General features: G+C 39.9%; 1 protein-coding gene across 1 annotated transcript in view; it reads right to left on the bottom strand.

Annotated features, from left to right (window-relative positions):
• Positions 1 to 294: 294 nt before the first annotated feature.
• The window catches only part of mical3a (microtubule associated monooxygenase, calponin and LIM domain containing 3a), a 63,081-nt gene continuing 37,570 nt past the window's right edge, over positions 295 to 25,805 (bottom strand). Inside the window, 22 exon segments of the mRNA XM_063909190.1 lie at positions 295 to 2,383; positions 3,219 to 3,292; positions 4,412 to 4,511; positions 5,439 to 5,480; positions 7,217 to 7,282; positions 10,460 to 10,510; positions 11,416 to 11,466; positions 12,294 to 12,387; positions 14,549 to 14,656; positions 15,779 to 15,829; positions 16,940 to 17,116; positions 17,642 to 17,736; positions 18,319 to 18,991; positions 18,994 to 19,453; positions 19,523 to 20,358; positions 20,962 to 21,041; positions 21,138 to 21,251; positions 21,403 to 21,477; positions 22,708 to 22,770; positions 23,123 to 23,284; positions 24,604 to 24,696; positions 24,977 to 25,248. Of these exon segments, the coding sequence (XP_063765260.1) occupies positions 2,199 to 2,383; positions 3,219 to 3,292; positions 4,412 to 4,511; positions 5,439 to 5,480; positions 7,217 to 7,282; positions 10,460 to 10,510; positions 11,416 to 11,466; positions 12,294 to 12,387; positions 14,549 to 14,656; positions 15,779 to 15,829; positions 16,940 to 17,116; positions 17,642 to 17,736; positions 18,319 to 18,991; positions 18,994 to 19,453; positions 19,523 to 20,358; positions 20,962 to 21,041; positions 21,138 to 21,251; positions 21,403 to 21,477; positions 22,708 to 22,770; positions 23,123 to 23,284; positions 24,604 to 24,696; positions 24,977 to 25,248 (3,922 nt within the window). The 3' untranslated portion in view covers positions 295 to 2,198.

Genomic DNA, 25,805 nt, shown 5'->3' with positions numbered 1-25,805 from the left:
TAAGAGCATGAAAAGACCGTGTAAGACATATATTTAAAGTAGGCTAAAGGGGTTACTTTACATTTCTCGAGGGAGACTATAGAGTTTAAGACAAGTTATGGTTAATGTTGATATTGAGATATTTGTATGATTGCACAAACGACACTTTCTGACTCTTGATGGATAAGACTTCATGTATGCAGGGATTTCTTTTCAAATCAATTATCATGTCTTTGGTTTACATACTGTATGTTCAGTTGTAATAGGACTCCATAATGGTGAGGTTAGACTTACCCATCATTAAAAAGTGAGACATTTAAAAGAACAACTGCATTGTTTTATTGCCGTTTCAGCATACATCCAACACCTCTATGCATTTTAGCTACATGAAGCATTTACATTACAAGTCATGTGTCAACAGAACAGTTTAAAAATTAGGATTCATTTTTCTTTACATATAATACAGTTTGCACACTTGTTAATAAATATCAATACAATCATGTCAAACTTATCACACGCCATCTAAAATAACAACCCTTAAACTTATCTCACTTGTTTTTTATTCACAGCTCATACCAAGTCATAAATATAGCCTCTAGTGTTTCTGTGCTGTAAAACAGTGACCATCTGGATTTTTTACAGTTGTCAAAAAGGCTATTAAATTTGACTGCCCACGAGATAAACCATAACGGTTCTGTTTAATGCAAGTTGCTCATTAACCACGTCACACTTCTACATCGCCCACTGTTTAAAATCGGTTTGTATGTTTGTGGACCTGCTGTATGATAGTAATTGAGAAAGAAAAAGTCTCAAGTTCCAGTGGGATACACATATGTGACTACCTCAAAAACGTTGACTCTGAAAAACAAAATATAACTTAAGATAAAAATGAAAAAGGCATCTTGTTCAAGAGTAAAGTAACACTGCTGTTTACGGTTGTGAGTGGTGTGTAAGTCCTTGTGATGTACTCTTCAGATATTGCAGCATATCCACCAACAGAGACAGTCCTGTGGCACAAAATTAGTAATGTGAGCTACGCAGATCTCCCATTAAGAACTGTGAAATCGGCTTCATTTATGATAACACACAAGGTAGGAAACACATCTGAAATTGAAGAGATTGCTCCTTGAAAGATGAATTATTTCAACAGTTGTTTTACCTCACTGCTGTTTACAATAGCGAGAAAACCTAAAACTCCATCTCAAATATGGACAAGTATTTGTAAACCGTCAGCGTGATATGCACTGAATGGCATGTCAAGGAGAGGCCCATCATTGTTGACTCATTTGAAATGCTTAAGTGTTTATATATACTGTAAGTCTGTATTCTAGCTTAACAAATAGTTCTTCTATGTGCCTGCAGCCTTCATTCCTGACATGCAATGGCTTATGGGAGCGTCTGAGTCATGCACAAGTGCTAGATAATGAGATTCTGGGCACTCTCCTGTGAATGCAAAACAAAAATGTTTATGTGTTAAAAGCAAACAAAGATAATAAATACATAAAACCCATGGACATATTTAATGTTATGTTAGTGTTGACTCACAAGAACACTGTGAGGGGGAGGGATAACATTTCATGGTGTCTTGTGGTTCATAAGGATGCAGGAGCCAGTTTGTCACTGGATAGAAAGGCAGCTTCAGCAGAGGATGTCCATCCTACAGATGGACTGAAGAGAAGATTGACCCTGGAGACTCCCCTCCAGCACTTAAACACTCCTCTGTAGCAGTCCTTTTTACGAAAAAAGAAAGCACCCTTATCTGCCGATTATGTGACTTGTTCTACACAACTATACACAAAAAAATTCTTTACAATTCCTTTACATCAGCAGGACCAAACTGCATTCTTCCCTTTAGATAATCGAGAATGAAACAAGTCTTTCAAACATTCTCCCAAAGGCCTCCCTTTTTTTGAGAGGATCCACTTGAAGGCTGGGATGATAAAGCTGTGAATGTACTCCCCGCTCCCCCCTCAGAGAGCGAGAGCAAGCAAAACTGCAAAGTGATTAACTTGGAACTGCCTTTGGGCATAGGATATGTAAACGTCGCGGACCACTTCAATGTCAGAGGCAGCCATAGTGTTTTTGCGTGTGTCGGGGGAGTCTTTACACATTCACTGCTGCAGGTGTTCAGCAGACTATTCTGATCAAAGATGACCATGAGAGGCAGACACTGCCTCAGCCAATTTCCCGGGACTTGATGAGCTATTATTTCTCTCCTCTTAAGCCCAGTTGAGATTGAAGCCTTTGGAGAGCATAACAGACTCCAAGTCCTTGTCCTCCTCCTTCTCCCGCAGCCTCTGCTCATCCAAGAGCGCCACGAGGGCGTCTCGCTGTTCCACCACCTCCAGCATCTCATTTAAGATCTGCTTCTCTTGATTGAGCTCCTTGTCTGTCTTTAGGTGGTCTGCAAGACAGTCAAAGGTTGTTAAAGGAGTTAAAAGAGGGGGAGAAGATTATGCAGATTTACAGCACAGCTTAGTTAAATGCCCTATTCTGATTGGTCAGTTTGGACATTCTTCGGTAAATTAATTCTGTATGCTGCTATGGAAGCTCTGATCATTAGATATAATATCATTTGTCATATTGTCTGCTGAAAGAAGTATGGTACATTTTGTGTCAGATTTGGCCCAAAAACACATTACTTTTCTTTTCCTTCCTTTATGAGAAAATACAATGGAATATTTTATATGCTTCTATTTTTATAAACAGTTTGTGGAGAGCACAACACTTCATGATTCAAGATAGGTGAACATCACAAGGGGAAGAAAAAAAAAAGAGAACAAAAAACAACACGACAAAGGTCAGGAGAGGTTAAAAGACACAGAAATCTGGACGACAGTAGATGAGTGACAGGAAGTAAACAAAAAAGACTATGGTTGTGTTTAAAGAAAATGTGAACAGACTTGAACAGTTACAATGAAGAAACCTTGACAAATGCTGCTGTCCTTTTGAGTTCTGGGCTATCATTGCAATTCCAGCTGTGGCTACGCAGTGAAACGGACCATCTTTCTTAACGGAAGCAATACATTAACATAACAAATTAAATGAAATAATATTTAAAACCAACATTTTGTGTAAGTTATTGATTTGAGGGACAATGTGCAGTGAGCTGGTTATTATTGCAAAATGAATCACAACATTAATTTAAAAATAAATGGCAATAACAATCATGTTTGCTGCACATTAATGCTTCACTTAACATTTAGTGACTGGGCTGTTTTTTTCTCTCCTGCATTTACCTTCCACAGCCATGCGCTCCCTCAGTTCCTGCTGCAGTCGGCTCTGTCGGTCCTCCAGCTCCAACTCTCTAGCACTTTGGGTACAGAAGATAAAAGATGGACGAGTTAAGTTTGCTGCATGGATGAATCATTGCTTTCATCATTTATGTTGTTTGGCTGCATCTTCATTTATCCAAGGATACTTTTAATAAATAGTTGTTCCAAAGGAAATGAACAGTTAATCTAAAAGCTTTTAGTAGCTAATCATAAGATAATGCTAGATAACTTAATGACTCGTCGGAGTGTAATAAAGTCGTTTCTCTTAATGGATTGCAAATGTGATCACATATCATATCAATATGTTGAGAAATGATGATGACTTTGTACGGGCTGACAATCTTTTTAAACTCATGTTGTACGGAGGTAATAAGTCAGTATTTTATTTTCGGTGTACTGTGTTTAGTTTTTTTTCCCCTTGCTCAGGTTGCATTTCATATCATGACAATCTTCGTTTGGTTGAGAATGAAACGTCTCAACAAATGGCCTGTGGGGGGGGGGGCCCTCTGGCGTGAATCTTGAAATGTAAGCCTTTGCAGACCATTTACATGCACAAAAACGTATATAAAAAACACACTACAGGAAAGGGAAAAACCCAAAAGAGCGTAATAGGGCCACTTTTCTTTCTGTGGGACGAATACAGGTATTCTGATTGTGATTACTTTTACGTCATAGTGTGACTAAAGTTGTTTATAGCTGACCTTTAGTGAAAAAATAATTATTATATTGACCGTTGGGAATTCAAACATACATTCATTGAGAATTTTACAACATTATTCATTACATTTTTTTAGCCTATTACACCTACCCTTTTTTATAAACATTTTTAGCCTTCAGCCTTGAACGGCTCAGCCTAAAATTGTTTATTCATTATAAACTTGCTTTTGTTTAACACTATTTCAAAAGTAATACATTTTGAGTTGTATAAGTTGAAAACCAAACTAAAAACTAAATAATTATGTTGTTTTTCTGCTGTTTGTGTGTATGTCATTTTTATATTCTCATTTATAAAAAACTCCACATTTCCCACTAGCTGCTTGCTTACTACAAGAGTTGGCATCGCAACCAATGACCCTCAGCTTTGAATTTAAAAGCCCTTCTGACTAATCACTTCATCAGTTAGCTTATCCGTCTCAACAGTCAGGGAAAGTACTTACAATATCATAAGTTCTGACTCATAGCGGACCAGGGCGTTTTTCTCCTGCACCAGCTTGAACCACTCCTGCATTAGCTTGGGGTCGTCCTTCTTGCCCATGCCTGGAGAGGAAGGAAGAAGTACAGAGTAAGATGCCAGATGGCCAGGACGAAGATGAAGACGTCACACAGACGAGGACTGACACAGGCAATGTAGTGACAGCCAAGCCAGGATGTCCTTGCTGGGCGCTGGTGAGGTGGTGGAATGGACTCGACACCAAAGTGGTTGGCCGCACCATACTTAATGATGGTGCACAGAAGATGGCGTGGAGCTACAGGTTTCAACTTTGGTAAAAGCACAAACACACACACACACAACCCACACACACAAAGAGACGATACCAGTATTTACAAGGTTGAGCGTTTGTGTTACCCAGTTTGGACTCAGATGTAGCTGCTATTTGGGAGCAACTACCTCCTTGTGTACATTTTTCATTTTGTTTAGTAAAAGAAGAAACACACCAATCATTAGAAATAGGGAGAATTAAACCCGAGGACTCGATGAAATTTCTTCACCCTTCGCTTGCCCACATATTGACCCATCAGCAGAAATCCTTTAACATCCCATTCACGCTGAGCAGTTTGAGGTTGGAATAAAAAAAATGCATGAATTATTCCGCTGTCTCTACATATTCAATTATAAGGTTAAATGTTCATGGGATGATTATCATTGAGACCGATAGTGAAGTTAAGACCAATCTATTAAGTCTGGTCCAGGGAAAAGCATATTCAGCGCTATTGGCACCTTGCATTGCCGTTTTGTAATTGCCGCGATCAGTCAGAGACTGCACACTGCAGTCCCACTGTTTGCATGTGGCATATGCTTAGAAAACTCAGCTGCTGGGGGCAATGCCTTTTTCATTATCTGACTGAAGCAGGTGGAGCCAAGCAGTTTCAATGGAACACCAGAAGGCAAACGCTAGATGCAGCGTGACAAACTTAGCTCGGGAAGAGGAGGCTCTTGCAAAACAAAAAGGAAAAACAGTGTACACACATAAATCGTGTGGTTGTTGTCTCGGGGGCTGGCTCTCGCTAATTAACAGACAAGGGACAGAGAGAGAGGAAAAGCTGGAGGAGAGCTGCTCACACTGGCGAGGAATACAACATGTGGCGACACAAAAAGCAAGGCTGGTTTTCCGAAACCGATCCTAGAAATGTTCTTTGTATCTTAAACTATTTCGACTTGTTCCACCATCACCACCCTTCAGCCCAAGGCCCACAACACAAAGGAGAGTTGAGCGGTACAAGGCAAAAACAGCAACAATGGAACAAAACATCAGATTGCACAAAAAACACAAAAGCCTGTTTCTTTAGACGCTCAGGCAACATTTCCACTGAGAGGTGATACGTACGGAAACAAAGCAGATGATACATTCATTTTTAAGGACTTCATTTCACAATTCATAACAAACCATCACACCATGCAGGTTTCTACCTCCTTGAATCGCAAACTTGCCCGCGAGCTGAGTACATCTCCGGTGTTCGCCATACACGTTTTTATTATCATTTTATGATTACATGACACTGCTAACTTTTGTTCAAGGAATAAAGAGTGCAAAAACGGACTAGGGAGCTTTATGCTTCATTTTAGCCAAACAGAAAACGGAACACATGCAGTTGTTTAGAGACACACTGCGGCAGAGTAGTTTCCCCTTTGAGTGAATGCAGCCTTTTAGGCATGATAAGGCAAATCTATTTTCTGCACTTCCTGTGTGATGAGATTAAATGATTTACAACCTAATTTTCAATCCGTTATTATGGTTTCTATTGCTCACACTGGAGGGATGTCATAGGGTGCTAGAACCGTTCCCTGAACCCTGCCCCTAATCAAAGATTGAATTGACGGAACGAAAAGTACCCAAATCAAAGCCTAGAGCTTTAAACTCATCATAAAAGTAATTATTTTTTTCTAAATACTTTTGGATAATGTTACATCAGACATTACATTATATGTGCAGCTTTGATCCTTGAGCTATGGAGAATAATAATTAATAAAATAAGCTTGTATTTGTCCGTGTGTGGGATTTAAGTTGGAACAAACTAAAACGACATTGATTTTGAGGGCTGTCAGTTTTCAGTCATTGCTTGTCATTTCTGGCTGCCTAATTAGATCAAAATGATTCATAGAAAGAAGTGTGGAAACACTAAACATAGGATTTCTCCTCTCCCAAGATGAAACAGTGTCATTTAAGCTTTAGAAAGAGCGGTGCTATTCTTTTAGAGTTGTGATAGAAACGTATTTAGATTTTAAAAGATAAGAACAGTAGCAGCATGCCTGGATAATAAGCTTACTAACAAAACTATTGGTAACTAACAACCAGTTTTTTGTTGGGTTGCAGGTGACCCAACCCTAAAAAAAAACGTATTACTGTCCTGCTATTTATTTCTACACTAGACCTCCTGAATATCACATTTTGGAAAAATAAAGTTAACCTTGATTTATTTGAAAATGAAAGCTACATAAAATAGCAATGAAGGCTAACTGACCAAAACCGCACAACAGCACAAATGTGTGTTAAAATATATATTTGGAGCTTTTTTTTCAACATTTAAAATCAATTTCCTTGTAATAAATACTGCAATACTTAGTTTTTGAGACATTCTGGGGAAATCTACTGAGCCTGAACACACACAAACAGTGAGGAAGAGGAAGACCGGTTAGGAAGATGATGGGGAAGTGCCTGAGGGTTTAGCCCGGTTCTGGAGATCCCTACAGTTTCCACGGTAACCCGCCACAACCGTCCACGGAGGCGGCGAGGTTACGTTACCTTCAGGGGACCAGCAGGGGCACAAGGAGAGAGGTCTTCGGCGTGGCATCCCCACAAAGGGCTCAACTTCCATAAGACAAAGGGGGTAAGAGAGTGAGGAAGTGACATAGGCGGGTGCCAGGGTGGGTGGGAGAGAAAGAGTGGTGGAAGTAATGCGGGAAGAGAGTAGAGGACACAGAGAGTTGGTGGAGGGAGGAAAGAAAATTGAGGAGAAAATCAAAAGAGGGCAGAAGCACTGTCATAGTGAGAGGACAAAACACCTAAAGAGAGGAGGTGGGGGAGATCAGCTGGGTGGAGTGAGGGATGAAAAGAGGGGTAAACATAGGAAACAGATAGACAGAAAATTTGGAGCACAGAGAGGGAAAATAATCCCCCCTTTTTGATCTTTCATCTGTGGGTCTTCAGATAATCTTTTCCTGTTATGGAATGGGAAAGGCATACGCATATGGCCAGTGTTTGTCACAAAGCAATTTAATCCCATTACTAAAGCCATTACTGATCACAAGGCGGCCCATCTCCTTCCCAGGCACAGATAATTGCATCTACTTTTACAATTTTTTGCCTCTCCTTGTAAAAATTACTTGAACATGTTAAGACCACCCGGCTCAGTTTGTGACTTTTGAAGTGGAGCTACTATTGAAGTGCAAATGAGGACTTTTTCTAATATGCTCCCACTAGACAGATTTCCTCGCAAAAGTATCATCACAGATAGAGGATCCAACCTTATTAACCCCCCAAAACAAGACTTATAAAATAAGTGTGAAGTGAGAAAAGTTTTTGGGAAAATGAGAGGAGGATGATTGATAGTGACACACATATGTATAAAAGATTGATCCATTACATGACACAAATAGGAGGCAGAAACAGTGTTCTAAGGCTGCTGGGTAAAGGAGCTCAGGGTGAAATGCCAATTCATTGCTACAAGGGACTATCACAGAGTAAAAATACAAATGTGTCGGGAGAGATGCAGTTTAGAAAATCTATTTTGGACCCGTTGGGGACTCATAAAAATGTTTATGGCTCCCAGAATCAGAACTAAACTGCCCAAATACCAGGGAATACAGTTTTGGAATAAATTGTTGGAACTTATCGTTCAATAAATCCTTAATTGTGTAATCATTGAAGTTATCATTGGCAAGGAAAACAGACATGGCGATGCGGGCTTTAGTTTTGGTGTCCCCTGCAGAGACTTGTATTCAGTCGATGCTTAGATTCCCCCTCATGTGACCTCAAACATGGCAAATGAAACGAAGACATATTATCCTCAGCAGCACATTCAGAACAACACAAACACACCGCTCCAGTTGTAAAGACTCAAAGTGAGACGCAAAACTATTGTTTTTAGTAATCACTGTCAATGCATAGCCAACAACTAAGATTTCAGCTGATGAATCGCCACGTCCCCAGTAAGAACCCCCTGTTGCAACGTCTCTACATTATCATCATCTTTGCTTCAAAACTCCACGCGATCTCCTGTCTGATGAGAACAACCAATAGGACAAAACTGACAAAAAAGCACACAGGCCTTGCTCAAATATGTGGGAAATGCAAAGAGAAAAAAAAAGATGCATTTTAGATCATGTTCAAACAAGGCCACAATCTACAAGATAACAGATACCACGAGAAGTCTTGCCCAGACACAGTGGACACTGTTACTGCTGGCCAATCATGGTTTAGATTGACAGTAGCGTCTACGGGTTACAGCACACACTACACACTCAGGGAGTTATGCAACTGAGCAGGTATGAGAAGGTCAGAAGGTAGCCAGGTTCAGCAGCACAGAGCGGGGGGAGGGGGGCAAAAGAGCCATGCCAGCAGTTTGTTATGAGACAGTCTATAGAAGGTTATACAATAAGCAAGGACAGATTACCAGGGTGAGTGGTTTTGTGTGTTGGGGGGGGTTTGTTCATGTGATTTTTTATCTTTGGTTCACGGCTGGGCACTGTGGTTTTTAGGGAGAAGTACAAAAATAGTCAGCACAGTATTTGTAAGGGACTATTTTCAGAGTGTGTGTGATTGGTTTAAAACCAATTACCGTCTTTATGTATACCTGCTCTATAGTGTATTTGATTGCTTTACTGTTGTTTATAATGTTTATAGCACTAAACTCTTCATGGTGTAAATAATTCAGTTTGTTTTTATCTGTCAGATGTTATTATGTATATTAATACAGACATGACTCTGCACTTTACTGCTTATTTTGCATTTATGGTTAGATGCTAACTGTATTATCGTATCTTATTACTTGTGCAATGACAATAAAGTTGAATCTAATCTAATCTAATAATTAGGTCAGTGTTCACCTTGTGCAACAGTGTGGCCCTTTCATTTGATTTTTAGTAACCTCTAGAAAATGATGGAGCTCTATAGCCCTGAGGAATAAACAGGCTTAAATGTGCTCAGACAGGTAGTTACTATTAGGATCAATACAAATGTACTCCGAGTTAGATATAATTCAGTCCTGGGTAAATGCTTTTCTCATGATTTTCTTGAAAAAATTGAATAGAAATTATTAGAAATATCTTAATCAAATTAAACATTTCTTATTAATACTGTTGGTATTTTTTATGGGAGTTACTCTGGCAGTTAATACCACCAGTTTAAAACTATGAATTAGAATCCAAGCTACACGATGCAACCAATTTTGGTTAACAAATGATGTTTAATGAACATGCAAAGGAAGGCAATATTTAAAGGACCTGTTCTGTATGCAGTATAAAATCCACACTGCCAACGCATATATTTGTCTTTATTTAATTGTCTCTGCTGGAGTGGACCTCAGGTTATCTAAATGCAGGAATATTAATTCTCTCCCTCTGCAATATGTCACAGTTTTTCTCTCACTGCAGTTTTGTATTGTAAAGTCTGCGTGCAGAGGAGTGACAAATAAATGTTACTTATTCATTTACTCATTCATCATTCATGAGTTTACGGAGATCAAAGATGATCTTAAGAGGACCGCATGAGGCCAAGTGTATGATCTCTGTTTGATGTAAAGAGTGTCTGAACTAGAAAACCCAGTGAGGGGGGCGGACAGAGTGGGAAGGGGGGGAAGAGGGGGGAGTTATAGAAGCAGAAAGTATTGCAATAAGGTGAAGAGCCCGCCAGCCATTCAGTCAGGCAGGCAGCCAATCAAGGTAGATATGAGGGGGTACAAAGCTCAAGTAGTAAAAAAAAAGGGTGGGTAGGACAGATAGGGTTAGCCATTAGGTTAGTTTAAAGCGACAGATTTGAAATACATACCGCCCAGATGCAAGTCCAGGATTTCACTGTAATTAGAATCTCCCCAATAGTCTACAATGACAGGGATATATTAGAGATAGCAGTTATTTTACACGGCCCCAAACTGGGCACACAAACACACACAGTTCTCAAAAAGTCATGCATGTTCTTGCAAACACACGTACACACACTGCAGCCACACTCAGAACAAAGAGAGTCCATCCGTACTCAACACAGTGCAGTCAGGTTGAGCAATATTACAATCGCATTTCCCAAAATAATAAGAGGATGCAACATAGATTTGCTGTTTGATGTCTCAGTCTGCTGAATGTCACACAAAGCCTCTCGGGATGTATTGTGTGTCAAGGACATTCCTTTTTTCACGCTGTGCAGATTTAATTGGACGGCAAAAAAGCTTTTATTTTCTTAAGTTATGTTCTATTCAACCCATGTGCACCAGATTTATTACTTAATCATTTTGGACAGAAGGCAGAGCTGATAATTAATTGAGATCTTTTGAGTACAGCAGACACAGCAAACAACGCTGGATAGCTGTTACTCATCACAATAAAAAATATATAATAGATCCTAACAAACATCTGTATCAAGTTACTCAGCCACATTTGCAGAACGTATTTCAATAAAGATGTCCTGTAAACCAATTTAAAATATGATTTCTTTCCTTCTGATTGCGTGATCTGAGTCTTGATCAGAGTACAGAGACTCTCCTCATTGAGAGGCAAGTGACGGAGACAAAACCACATCCAGAATGAGAAAACACACAAATCTATGTCGGGACACACATTCTCCTGATCGCATGCAGCTCGGACTGACGATGGCGGACATGTTTAATGATGGACAATGATCGACATGTTCAGAGATGGAGAAATGTTGCAGTGTGTCACCACAGACGATGGAGCCTACATAACAGTGTCAAAAAATAAATAAATAAAAGTAAACTAGAGTAAATCTAATACCTGATCTTCTTTTGTGCTGTTTGGGTAATGTATAAGTACCTTTATACAATCCTTTAAGAGAGTAGAGTAGTAAACAAGTTAAAACATACTCAGACATTTGGCTGGAGACACAGCTGATGGGAAAAATAAATAGATATTCGCTTGGTGGCCGAATTCAAAAGAGATGTTTAATGCATGCATTTGCATAAAGAAGCCTCTGTCACCATTATATCATTAGGTCAATTTGTGTTAGGTACTCTGTCAGCTCTATAAAGAACAACTTCAGTACCTTACTCGCATACAAATCTCATCACATAAATAATGTGTTATTGCTGCTGAGCTCTACTCATGCTTCACATCCTTATAAAAGTATCAGCAAATAGCAAACTGTGTTGCCCGCATGCCTGCATCTTGGAAATATATGGTCTGTGATAGTCCCTTGCCAACAACAATTTTGGGATTATTACTTTGGAGAAACAAATAATTATTTCTGGCACACATCTAGCAGGAATAGACTTCAGTACGACTGAATGACTGACTTAGGAATGCTGAGTGTGATTTCAGCGCAGTCTAAATGATGGCAGAGGGACAGCTTTTCAGATGTAAGGCCGTTTCTCTGATATGGATATTGGATGGATATTATAATTTTTCCCTTCAGAGCATTAGAACCTACTGAACTCATATTATATAAATATAAAACATGGTTTTGCAGAGCCGGCACTGGCACATAAATGAGATTTAATCGTCAACCATGCAGTAAATCAATTTCAAAATGTTTAATAATAAAAGGGTTCAATGTTTTATGTTGCTACACCCTGTAGTTCACTGAATGGTAGCAGAAAGTCTAGGTGGGATGGCCAGGAAAAAAAAGTTTGAAGATATGAGAGACAAAGTGTTACCTGCTTCTCCTCTCAAAGCTTTCTCCACAGCTACTCCCCTCTCCTCCAGCTGCCTCTGCTTCTCCTCCACCTGCTCCAACTGTCTCTGGATGATCTAAATGGCAAAGAGAGTAAGGGAGTCAGCACAGCGCATTACTGACAACTTGAGTTATCTCACACAAAATAATAACATCTACCACTAATTACAGCTGATTTATGCCTCACGTTTCTCAGGGAGGTGGCTGCAGAGTTTACCCCTAATGCAATAGTTTACTCTCGTTAAAAAACTAATTTCTCAAGGCACAGCGGGAGCACTGCTAATGAGAACTCTATTGATGTCTACGGGTAGAGAAGCTTGTTCCGATAGGTGAATTTTCTGTAATGAATTTCACCAAAAACAATTAATATTTTATAGTTCTCCCCTCTTTGGCCCACACACCACAGCCTTACTTCCCATTAGCAGTTGTGAGGGGATGCAGCTTGGGGAAGCCAAAGTGTCGGGCCTTTTAACACCAGCATTTGATTTAAAATCACTTCCCGGTGCGGAGTACCCAATTTTAATCCCTGGATCAGTGGCAAGTCTTAAAAATGGGGGGAGAACGTGTTAATGAATATCTTTATTCAGCTCTAGCAAGGAGTTTATGTTTTCAGCTCTGCTCTCGGTTTGTTTTTTGTCAGTAAGCGGTATTATGAAAAAAAAAGCCACATTTTTGTTTCATTTGATGAAATGGAGTAGCATAGATAAGGGGAGAAAAAATTCAAATCTGTAGCACATCCGAAACACGCATTAGACAAACAAATTAGGTTTCACCTTTGTGAACAATGCAAGATACTTAAGTTATGCTTATTTATCGCAGTAATTCTCATTCATTCTGGCAGCAGGTACTATTGGCTTTTAACTGCAAGATATGGTGGTGGTCAATTACTGAGTGACCCATGTAAAAACAATAACAATTCAAGTAGTGTAAATGTATTTTGCATGTCTTTAAAATGGGGCCTATTATACTTTTGGATGAGTTCCCTGTCCTGTAGTGTGTTGTTTAGGTTTTTTTTGCAAGTAAATGGTCTGCAAAGGCTAAAATCCCAAAGTACACGCCACTCTCTGCCACACACTGCACCCCTGTCTGAAACGCCTTAATTGGACTTTTTTGTTTGCATCTGTGACATGATAATAATGACATCACTATATAACACTGGCGCTTCTTTTGGGTAGTGCTCCAACACTTTGAACATGATAGGCTAAGGAAAAACAAAGAACTTTTTGAACATTAAAGCATGGACACATGTCACAATTGAGGAACAAAATAGAAATATTACGATGAAAATTAGAATGATAGGGGCCCTTTAAATTATCTTTGGCAAATGATGGCACAAATATGGTAAGTAAGGGGTAAAATGAGAGATGTAAAAAAAACAAAAAACAGAAACAGCTAAAAGGATTTCTCCCTCAGACTCTATCTTCCTCTGCCAGTGCCGAACGTTAACACAGGCATTGAGCAAGAGGAGTGTGGTTTTGGTTCTCCAAATAGCAACTAAAAGAAAGAAAAATGTAGGCAACCTAACAGCAGCTCCGGGAGTAGAGACTGTAGCTGTGGCTTATTGCTGAGTCAGTGGACTGGAAGTCTGACTGCCGAGTTACAACATCAATCACAGAGGAAAGGACAGATTTGGATTCAGTCCAAGAGGGTTGAGTCACATTAGAGTGACCATATGGTTTGTAAAGAACAACACTGAGCTATGGTGACAGCACTACTCATGTAGCCTTATCAGGTCCGTCACTTACCCTACAGACATACACATACAAACTTTATTTTTAAATTGTTAGTCATGCATGACATGAATAATGGTTTTATCTTACGGTTTAAAAGAGCTATTCAGCACACAAACACCAAACGAAGCCACAGCCATATACAGTAGCAGTACAATATAAGCTTGAAAATAAAGGCTATATTAGCATGCTAACAGTTTGAATTTAAAATGATAACAAAGAGGTAGAATGTTTACCGTCTTAGTTTAGTGAACTAGTCTGATGGCTACAATAGAACAATAAGTACATTTAATGCTGATGGAGATCACCAGCATTTTGTCATAAAACTAAAGTTTTGGACAAACTGACATTTTGTAGTTAATGATTTCAGTCAGGGAGGTCACCAAACTTGTCATCCTGAGGAGGGCCTGAATGTTAACCATTTCAAAGACTTTTCACTCAAAACCACAGAAGACCACCTTACAGTGGTGATGGAGCAAAGGTCACAGGAGGTCCAAAGGTCAGTTACCTGAGCTCTGTGCAGCCTCTTCAGTTCTTCCTGCTTGGCTTGCCGTCGTGCAGCTTTCTGGACCTTTCGGGTCAGCTTGGCATTCAGCTCTTCCTCTGTGTAGGTTTTCTGGTGTAACAACAAACACATGGGTCAGATAAGTGTCACTCACATGCTGCTAATGTGTGGAGTTGACTCCATGGGGCCCTGGCCCTTCAGAAAAACTGAACATAAGAGGAGGGGGGGAAATTCAGTTTAGATCTTGCAGAAGGTGAGGGACAACATTGACACAATGTAATCTATCTTGGGATATTTACCTTCACTACGCAGTATCTACACAGCACACACCTTAAAAAGGCTTTTCTATGGGTTGCAATTTCAAAACATGGTAACGTAAAATCAGTTAGATCACAATAAGGCAGATATAATCGATATGGCAGTGTAATATTGGCAAATAAATAAATAAATGTTGAGCCAAGGGAGGACGGTAATATTCTTTAAAAACTAAAATTGAATTTTAAGATTAAACTAGAGAAAATAGCCTTCAAATTGTCTGAGATTATAAAGTCATAAATGAGATGAAATTCTGTGATATAAAAGTCAGAAGTAGCAAAAAAGAAAATCAAAGCATGACGATTGTTATCATTTCATGTTAAGACTTTCAAAGAAAATATCTATTATATTTATTTTCTTGAAAATGTACCAATTTAATCTCTTAGAATATCCGTGTTTTTTTTTTTTAAATGTACACATATTGGAGAAGGTTTGAGGTTTTTGTTGGATTACACCCATTACATGGGCTGTGTAATTTACAATGCAGTAGGGTGAGGGGCAGTTCCCCTAATGTCTGACTTGTAAGGACATAAAAAGCTGGCAGGAATCAGGAGAAAGAGAGAATAGCACTGAAGGAAAACGTCAAAAGTTATTCCAGTAACCACACTGGAGTAAAAACATAGGCCACAGTGACAGCTAGGCAGGTTAATGTCATACCAGTCAGAGAGGAAGAGCCCCTGATATTATAGATGCAAGAGGTCAATGATCATTGTGACCAGGAAAAGTCATGTTTGAACAGAGTAGACATCCAGCAGTGAGTGAGTGGGCGCTGCGCTCCGACTGTCTCATGCTTCCAGAAAGGACAGTTAGTTTTAGGCCGGGTGCACATGAAGTGTTATGACAGGAAACTGGCGCATGCGCTGAGCGGGTGGGGGTGGCTGTAGTTAAAGTTATCAATGGGAACATATGTAATACTACCTTTGTGGCGTACGATCTCTTGAACGCCAGTGCGTGAGGGACATATAAAGACTTTGGGAAGACAAAGCAAAAAAAAGGGGAGGAAACAAACATGATACAGATGATATGATTGAATGGGTTAATGATTATGTTAAATTAAAAAATAAAACAAGAATTAATTTAGCTGGTACAATCAAAAACAGGCAATGTTAATACCCCACACCAACACACAAATGGCAAGGTGCAGCGACTTTGTATACATCGTTGTTAATCAGAAATAATACAAACAAATCCTAGCCTAGGAAAACAGATTCTAAGACTGGGGGGGAACTTACCATATAGCAGTAAAACAGTTCGTTTCTTTCAATAATAATCTCTACAGGAATATACTGTATCTATTAAACTCACAGATCTGGAAAACTATAAACACCACAGCAGTCACAAGAGACTAGTCCACTTTCCTATTCCTATGAGCTTTTATCGAATTACGCACGGCCCGGGAGGCATGATACAGCTTTAACCTCCTGTGACTGGAGCTGCATTCATTCCCAATTCAAATCAATATCACTGAAGAATAACTAAAATGTCAATTCTTCATATGTCTTCAAAGTGAAGAAAACTAAATTTGATCGCGTTTGACTTTAAAAAATATGTTTACTAGGGGTAATGAATTCATGCCTCTGGTCCTGAACCCGACTGTATCTATCTAAACCAACTGAAAACACAAACACAGACATAGCAGCAGTGGAGACAAACACTTTGAATTTCAGCCCGACATAAATAAATGCAAATGGATTCAAATCAAAATAACTCAACGATACAAATGTGGGCATTGTGTGCAGAGTTGCTGCATCGTCCTATTATGCCACCTGCATACTTTATGTATCCAGCCTACTAAAGATTGTACTTATTTAGCTAATGGATATCATCATAAGGTTAAGCATGTAATATTGTTGTGCTGAAGCTCTTGAAAAATGGCCTTGAGGTCATTTGAGGACAAAAATGTAAGCACTATTTATTCCAATACTATAAAAGAAGTATAAATAAAGTATAACATATTAATTAGAGGTCAGTCTAAAAGTTTGATCCAATCTTTGTGAACTAGAATTCTATTTGTTTTATGTTACAAAATCATGTTCAGGTGAAATTCAAAGTAATTTAACCCCCCTCTCTGCGCAATACCTCCTTGTCGTCTTTCTCCTTTTCCCGATCAACCTCTTTTTCCCGCTCTTTTTCTTTCTGCCTCTCTTTCAACCTCTTCCTTTCCTTTAACTCCCTCCTTCTCTCCTTCTCCAGTTTTTCCTCCTTAACCGCATCCTTTTGCATGCCTGATACTAGGTCAAAGATGTCCATGTGCGGCTGGCAGTGGGAGAAATTATTTAAAAGGAAAGTGGGTTTTTAAAATAGAAAAATTGTGTAAGGAATTTCACATCTAGCCTGCGAACGTCCTGTCCCCAAATGTGGTTTTGTTCCCTCGGGTCTTGAAAAACTAAACAGGCATACAAAGATGGAAGAAATATGCTTGTGTTGTTGTGCTTTACACCGTACTGGATGAAAACAGCACCTGCTTGAAAGCTTTTGGTATTTACCTCCTAATAAAAATGAGGGAGCCATGTTTGATTTGGCCCAAATTTTCCACAAAAATTCAAGAAGAAAATGAAGCATGATATGATATGAGGTGGTGAGTCACGTCATTCAAAACGCTCCCGGAGTCTGCTGCCTGGTCCGGTTCTGAGCAGTTGGCTTCCCCTGATTGTCAGCATATGTTTTGCAGAATGAAATGTCTAAGCTAAAATGAGCTCATGCTGGCTTTTAAAAGCTAATGCAATCTAAATTCCTCATGGTAAAGAAGCAACATGTTTTATTTCTCCTATTGTTACTCACATCTGCCTTTGATTTCTGCGAGGACCGCTCCAAAACATCATCGCAGGAAAGGTCAGAGTCTTCAGAGAAGCTCAAGTTTCTGCGGGATTTCAAATCTGCAACAAATAGAGCAGGGTCAGATTTATTTAATTTCTAGAAATGTTAGAAAAAACTATCCACATTAAAAAACTGCACTGGATGACCTTTTATTAAATATAATTATAATTATATTTAATTATAATTAAATAGAATTTATTTTTTTTAATAAAGAAATTATAATTATATTTAATATTATTCAAAAGTTTCAGAGCATAGTGAAAATAAATAGATAAGAAAATAGTAATAATACTAATAATATAATAATAATAATAATAATAATAATAATAATAATAATAATAATATAATAATAATAATTATAATAATAATAATAATAATAATAATAATAATAATAATATAATAATAATAATTATAATAATAATAATAATAATAATAATAATAATAATAATAATAATAATATGAACATTTAATACAATTAAATGAAAATAAAAAAATAAAAATAAGAAGATTAAAAAGTGCATACTAAATTTTAAAAAACGCTAACATAAATATTGGTTAATAAGATATAGTTGATTCAAAACAGTAAACTTCCTTTCCAATGAAACAAATAAATACCAATGACACACAATTAGCTTTTTTACCTGATGATCTCCCAGTAGGTGAGGTTTTCTTCTTCCCAGAGTCCTGAGTGGTGGAACTTGAGGACGGTGTGCTCGGACACGATTTGTCATCCTTCTTCTTTTTGTCCTTCTTGTACCCTGAGAAGACGGCCTTCCACAGCGACTTGTGTTTGGGCGGTGTCTCGTCTGTGCCGGAGAGTCTGCTGCTGTCGTTCTTAGCCTTTTTCTCCTTCTTGTTTTTGCGCGGCGAGAAGAGGGAACTTCTCTTCTTGCTCTTGCTCGAGCTTGAGCCGTCTGACGAGGCCACCGAGCTGTCCAGACTCTTGTTGCTGCTGAAGAAACGCTCGGGTAAAGTCTCTGCCTTCTTTGACTCCAGAGCTTTCACGGCTGATGTCTTCGGAGATCCGGCTGACTTTTTACCCTTACCCTCAGAGGTTACGCCCCAGGCCACTTTAGGTGCCGCCCCCTTGTCTATGTCAGATTCTTTCATCTTGTTTAGCTGCTTGGTCATGGCTTCTTTTAGTGCCTGGCTCTTCACCGACTTTTCTCTGGCTTTCATTCTCTCTTCGGCGATCTCCTTGGCCTCTGGGGAGAATTGAGTTGCCCTCTGTGACTTAAAGGCTTCATTTCCAGGGATGTTCGGTTTACCGTTTTCCATTGCTAGAGCAAGATGCAGGGGAGGCCTGTCTCTGTTTGCTTGCTGGTGGGTGGGGTGTAGTACCTGTTCATGCTTGTGTCCGGTGTCCGCTCATCATAGGACTCCTCCACGTCGTCGGCAAACGGAATCTCCTCCACCGTCTCCACAAACGACTTCCTCACCTCCTGCGGCCGTGGCTTCTTCTTCTTCTCCCTCATGACGACCACCGGAGGTATTTCTAGATCAGCCTGAGGCGAGATTACTTTCCTGGGTGCTGGTTTGGGAACGGGCACGGGGCTTAACTGTGTCCTCGGCGCGGGAATGGGACTCTTGATTTTGGGCGGCTCTTTGGCATGCTCTGATGGATGTTTATCCGTCCCATTGCACCAAGACACCTGGTGCTTCTGCAGCCTGAGTATGGCTGGAGACTGATTACTAGGCACAGGTGGTGGCGGGCTCGAGGGCGGGGTGAGCATGGTGGAGTCGGATGTGTTGTAGCTGTCACTGTTTGCTGTCTGGCTCATGGCCATGCTCCCATTCAAGCCTAAGCCTGAACTGCTGCTCAGGTCCCTCTTATCGAGCCATTACTCTTGGGCTCTGCAGGGGAAATAGGGGGTAATGACTTGGCCCTCCAGAGTGATGTTCAGCCTCCGAATGACAGCGCGGCCGGTAAAGGCAGGCTTCTGTTCCTCGGGCAAATCGAGAGTCTTGACAGGGGTGGAGTCAAGTGCTGGAGATATCACAACACTTTTCTCAAAAATTTTACTACTGCGGTCCAAAGGAGTCAAACCAAGGCTCTTCCTGATCTCAGCACTCTTTTGCCAAAATTCCTCAATGATGTCTGTTTTTTTGGATGGCGTTTCCTCTGTGGAGGAGTCTACGCACTTTGAGGGATCAGGCATGACCTTGTCTGTTTTGTTCATGGGTGTTGAAGTGACTCCAGGGATGGGCTGGGATCTGACGGGAGAGTCTGATATGAGGGGTGACGAGGGCTCCTGGCAGGGCAAAGGCTGAGCGCAGATTGGGGAGAGGGGGTTTCCCGTAAGAGGGCAAATTGAGCGGTGAGGGTAGACAGGAGATTTAGGTGTGCAAGTCTCTGGAAGGGGGGTGGGCTGAGAGCAGATTGCGGACACAACAGGTGACTTAACAGAGGTTGTGATGGGGGACTCCATGGTTGGCTTGACCGGAGAGCTGATGGGTGATTTGATGAGTGAAACTAGGGGGGATGAGGCCGGGACACCGACAGGGGAAGCAGCAGCAGTTGGGGAAGGGACAGAGGAAGGATCCTGGACTGGAGCAGTTGAAGGGCACAGGGGGCTCTTTGCAGTGGGAGAGAAAGATGGTGTCGTCCTTTCAGGTTCCCTTTCTTCAGATATGAAAGGTTCGGGGAAAAAGCGGCTGCCAGGAGACTTCAAAAGACTTAACTGGAAAGGAAACAGACAAGATCAGGATTTAGTCTAAACTGAAAGCACACAAAGGGAAAGAGCCTAGATGGCACAAGAAGTGGAACTCCAAATCAAGTTTATAAGCATTAAGGTCAGAAATGGAAGATGACAGCCTCCCCCAAAAAAAACATTCAAATCAGACCTCGTGTTGTTTTGAGGTCTGGGTTTATACTTAGTATTTTGGTAAAAGGAAATTAGAAGTTCCTTCAAAGTAAAAGCAACTATCTGGTAAACATTATAGACAATTTCACATTCTTTTTAGTCAGTCAACGACAAATAAATAAATAAATAAAGATTTCAAAAATTAAACCAATTAAAAAAAAAAGACTTGAATTTGAAGAAAATGAACGCCTGCAAACATTTTGTTTGTATTGACTTCGTGAATAATAATTAATATTAGAGAATATGTTTTCAATGATCAACCTAAGAGTATCACACTGGTTTAAAAAAACTGTTATTTTAGTTAGGGAACTATGAAAATATCAAGCTATGTGTCAGATATCCTTGCAGAGCCTACAAACATGAAAATATTATAATAGCCATATAGCCCGCCCTTTTTGAATACATGTAAAATGATCTCACCTTTGATTCAAGCTCTGGAGATGGTTTGAGCGGAGAAAGAATGACATCTTTTCTCTGTGTGGGGCTGGCACTGGAAGCTTCTGAATGCATAAATAAAATAGATAAATAAATAGTAATTGTTTTTATTCATGTTAAAACATTACTGAGGGATCAATTCAGATGAATTATTTGGGTACCGAAAGTGGAGGGCATTCTCGGACTTTCTGATCTCTTGTCTTCCTCAGGAAACACTTCAGCGTGCTCAGACTGATGCAAGCGAGCCTCCGCTTCTGCATCTGAAGGGATGTCATCTTGAATTCAAGAAAAATAATATGACACTTTAAGTTGTTTCATAGCTTCATATGTCATTTTTTTTATTGGGTATTGTAGCAAAGCAGAGTTCTCCCCAAAAAGAATTGAAATAATTGATGGCTCCATATTTGTATTATTTTGATAGCTCACCCTGATCCATCTCTGTCCCCGGCTCCATATCTGGACTGTCTGCTTCTGCCTCCAGATCTTCATCCTCACAGCACTCTGGTATGACAAGCGTGAAGCCAAGTGAGCAAACTGTTTGAAAACCTCTCTCTTAAGGCAACCAAGACAGAACATTTTTCAACTTCCTAACATGAACTGAACTTTCTTTTAAAATACTCGCCTCAGGCTGAATGTTAAAGGATAAAATAAAAGAGCATCAGAGTTCAAAGATGAGTTAATGAAAAAAATATATCAAAACCACTTTTAAAAGAAGAGTGCAGCAGTGAAGAAGAAAGAAAATACATTTTGAAAAAGGATGAAAAAGATTCAAAACCAGAATCCTTTTTTTTTTTTTTCTCAGTGGAAAGCTTTAATGGAAAAAGCTCTCCAGCAAGAAAATCTTACATAAGTTAGGCATACAAATGAAATAAGTCAGTCGATAAATATGAACAAAGGTTAGCCACAGAGTAGCATTAGTGAATAGACACATGCAGATCCATTTTTTAAATGAGCAAATGGAGGACACTTAAACCAAGCAATAAGCACAACCAAAATGTTAATGACATTGGTTAAGTGAAGAACAGTAGTCCATCATTTAAACAAATCTGGTGGGAGAAACCAAAAGGAAGAGGTGTTGCACACAGTTAATTCCTTCATTTTTTGAATAATAATACAACATTAACCATCTTTTCTGCCGAATGCAATGGATTGACCTTTATCCATGTGGGAACACAGGCAGATACTGAGAGAATATTTAAATCTAGCCGGACTTTACTAAGCTTTTAACTCAAAAGTCAAGTCCTGCCTATGAATACAAATACATAGGACTCTCGTTTATTTTGCTGAAGTCCATAAAATTTGTCACAAATACCTTAGAAGTCTTAATATCAGATTTTTGAAAGTGCATGAATGGGTTATAACAATGGCGGATTCCCGGTTAAATACGTCACTGAGTGCAAGAACCAATGTGGTGTTAAGTGATTTCGCATCTTGATGGCTCGTCTGTCTCTGGAATACATTACAATGCAGTACAATATGGTATTGTGAGTCAAAGAAGTTGGAAGGGTAGGTTTGAGAGGTTGGGAAGTGAAGTGAAGAGAAGTTTGACACCAAGAAAGCTGAACTCCTGGGAGCAACAGCCCTGCAGCGTGCATGCTTGTGAGTGTGCTGGACTCCGAGTGTGTTTCTGCATGCTCCAGGAAAAGGCCAGCCGATAGAGATAGAGAACGAGTCTAAGACAGGATTCCAATGATCCCCCTGTTTGTTTTTTTTAATATTAGTCTGTGCTACCTCCAGACAAGGACTCCAACCAGACTCTCACTGCCTCACGTCGGGCGGATGTGTGGGCGGGGGCTACGTTCAAACCAGACGATAGGGAACAACGAAGGATAGATGGCGGGGAAATAACAAGTAAAGTAATTAGACACATGAGAAGGAATAAAGCAGAACACAAAAGAACAAAAATTGACAGGGGACGTTATGTTCACCACAGTGACTCTGAATGACACACTTCAAAAAAAAAATTAAAACAAAAATTAGACATTCCAAGACAAAACTGAGACAAAATCAAAGATGATTAAAACAAAAAGGTGGGTTAGTTGGGAGGTACAAACATACAGGACAGCAGCAGCCACGCTCGTGAGATGAGACACCCTGATCCTTATCCCTGTGAGCCTTCCCGTGCTCCTCTGAGGGGGAGGGTTACCTGTGGAGGAGGGTTGCGTGAGCTCAGAGGGGTGGGAAAGTTGGGAGGCGGAGGTCAGCTGTGCCTCCTGGTCTCCCTCAGAGTCCAGGTGTGTTCTCACTAGGCCCGGTATGGCCGTGGGATCCACAGGCTGCAGGACTTGTTGGATCTGTATATTCCTGGCTATAATAGCGAGTCGGAGTTGTGTTTTTGGTGTTGATGTGAAGTGTGTGTGCACCAATAGATCAGAGACGGATCGAGAGAGATGAAAGCATATGTGCAGGAAAGGTAACAGTGGAAGGAGAAAAGAGGAGGGAAGAGAGAGAACAAAAAGGAAAGAGAGAAGGCAGAGAAAAATTAGAATACACTGGCATTTAAAAAAAATAATAAAATGAAATCATCAGAGAGGCCAGGTAGAGGAAAGCTGCATGCACACACTGCAAAAAGTGCAAAAAGTGAGCTGCAAAGATATGAAGTTAAAGAAAGAAACCATTTTTAAACACAACGATTCTGCCGCTGAATACCAAACATAGCTGCAGCGCCTGGGGGGAAATCACAAAAATCTCTGGCATTTATCAGATTAGTTTATTATAGCCGTACACAAACACGGCAGGTTAATGGCAGGTTAGAATTGGGATACAACTCACAGTAAGTCCTTAACCCTTTGAACCCCTTGCAGTTTTAGGGCATCCTGTTGCATCCTGTCACATTTCACTCAATGTGGGCTTATTTTTAATGCACTTTATAAGGCTTTCACGTCTATGGAAAAAATCATGCCTAAAAATGTCATTGATGGTAATAATAGTTTCGTATCCTCTCTCTTATCCTGTCCTCTTTAGAACATTGTTGTTACCTGACTGTTGATCAATGCCAAAGCATTCAAGGGTTCAAAGAATTTAAAGAGGCCCTTTCATGTTTTTTGGGGTATTCCCTTTCCTGTCATGTGTTAGGTTTTAGTGCATGTAAATGGTCTGCAAAGCATATATCCTAAAGTTCTCTCCAGATGGAGATTTCTACAACACATTCCCCCCAGCCTGTCTGAAACACCTCAATTGTAGTCCTTCTTTACTTCCCTGACATAGTGACATCACTTCTACTCACAACAGAGCCGACCAGTTAACCAATCAGAGCAGACTACAATTATTTTGATGAAATACAAAAATTTTAAGCTCAGATTTGGAGTGGTTGAAAGTAACCCTTACTTTCGATATATGTTCATATTTGAGTTATTACTCTTTCTGTTTATGATAAACAATTTAACAATTTTAAAACATGCTTTTTAAGCCTGCCGGCGGTTTGTGGGGTTCAAAGGGTTAAAAAAAAGCATACTTGAACACAAAATCTTCCAAAAACACAAACAACAACACAGATCAAAAACAAACACAACAGAAAAAGCCACACACTTGTAGAAGAAATCCTTGAAAATGAAACCCAAACCAGCCAGGATTAAAAATCACGCTCAAAGTAACTTCAAACGCATCCACAGGCAGTTCTGCTGCTACCTTTAAATGTACCAACATCGTCTTCCTCTGTGAGGTGCTTCTCCAGCCAAAGGCCAGACTGGAGCTCTCTATCCCAGGGGCAGTAATCACCCTCTGCCAGCAGGGGGAGACAGAGACCCAACAGATATACACACAAAAACACACAAAAGCAAGCACACAGTAGACACAGGGGGGTGTAATGAAAGGGAGGGAAGGGAATGGGAGGAAGGAAGCAGAGAGGATGAAGATAACACACTTTGAGATGATGACACTTCACAAAAAACAGATTTTCGAAATAGTTGGAGTTCTGCACAAGACAAATGGACTCTGGACAAGATGTTAAAATAAACCAAAGGAAACTAAGTATTTACAGGAACCCTGCTGAAAAATTTACCATCGCTCGACTCCTCCTCATCTTCATCTTCATCATCCTCCTCCTCTTCTTCGTCTTCCTCGTCTTCATCTATCTCCCCGTCTCTGCTGACAGCATCATCGAGGACCTCGCCCACGTCGTCTCCCTCTTCGCCCCTCAGTTTTGCGTGGAGCTCCACCGCCTCCTTCCAGGGAACACCGCCGAGGTCTGAGGGGCTGAGAGGCTGCTGCTCCCCCTCCTCCGCATCCTGCTCCTCCTGCTCATCCTCCTCCTCCATGTCTGACTCTGAGCTACTGTTGGAAAAAAGAGGAGTCACAGTGATGTGTTAGAACAGGTGGGAGGCAGAAAGAGACATCTTATTTCGTAATGTGCAGCTTTCCATTTTCTGTAATACTGTAAGAATGTTTAGTTTCCCCAAAAATGTTTCATTATTAATAGAATTTTAGTTTTTTCATTCAAATCCTAATGAGTTACATTTCTGAAATCAGTAGTCTTTAACATCTCAGACAGCCAAAAGTGAAATTAACTAATCAAATTAAATAGAGTCCTAAACATATCTGATGAGAAAATGGATCTAAGATTATAATGATTTACATTATATTTACAATATTATCACCATACTTAAAGGTCCCCTATTATACTCTTTTTCAACAGTATATTATAGGTCTCAGATATATACAAAACATGTCTCTGAAGTGTTTGGATCAGAATAACAAACAGATCATGCATTGTAGCATGCCATACACCCCACTGTCTCAGTCCTGTGTTCTCAGAGTGTTTGGTTTAATAAAACACAATGGTGCTCTAAAGGTTAGGGTGATAAGGTGGTTGGTTATAGGTGGTTGGCTAA

Source organism: Eleginops maclovinus, chromosome 2 (assembly GCF_036324505.1).
Source record: "Eleginops maclovinus isolate JMC-PN-2008 ecotype Puerto Natales chromosome 2, JC_Emac_rtc_rv5, whole genome shotgun sequence".
Taxonomy (NCBI): Eukaryota; Metazoa; Chordata; class Actinopteri; order Perciformes; family Eleginopidae; genus Eleginops; species Eleginops maclovinus.
The sequence above is the reverse complement of the archived record's forward strand: the minus strand, read 5'-3'. Positions and strand labels throughout refer to the sequence as shown.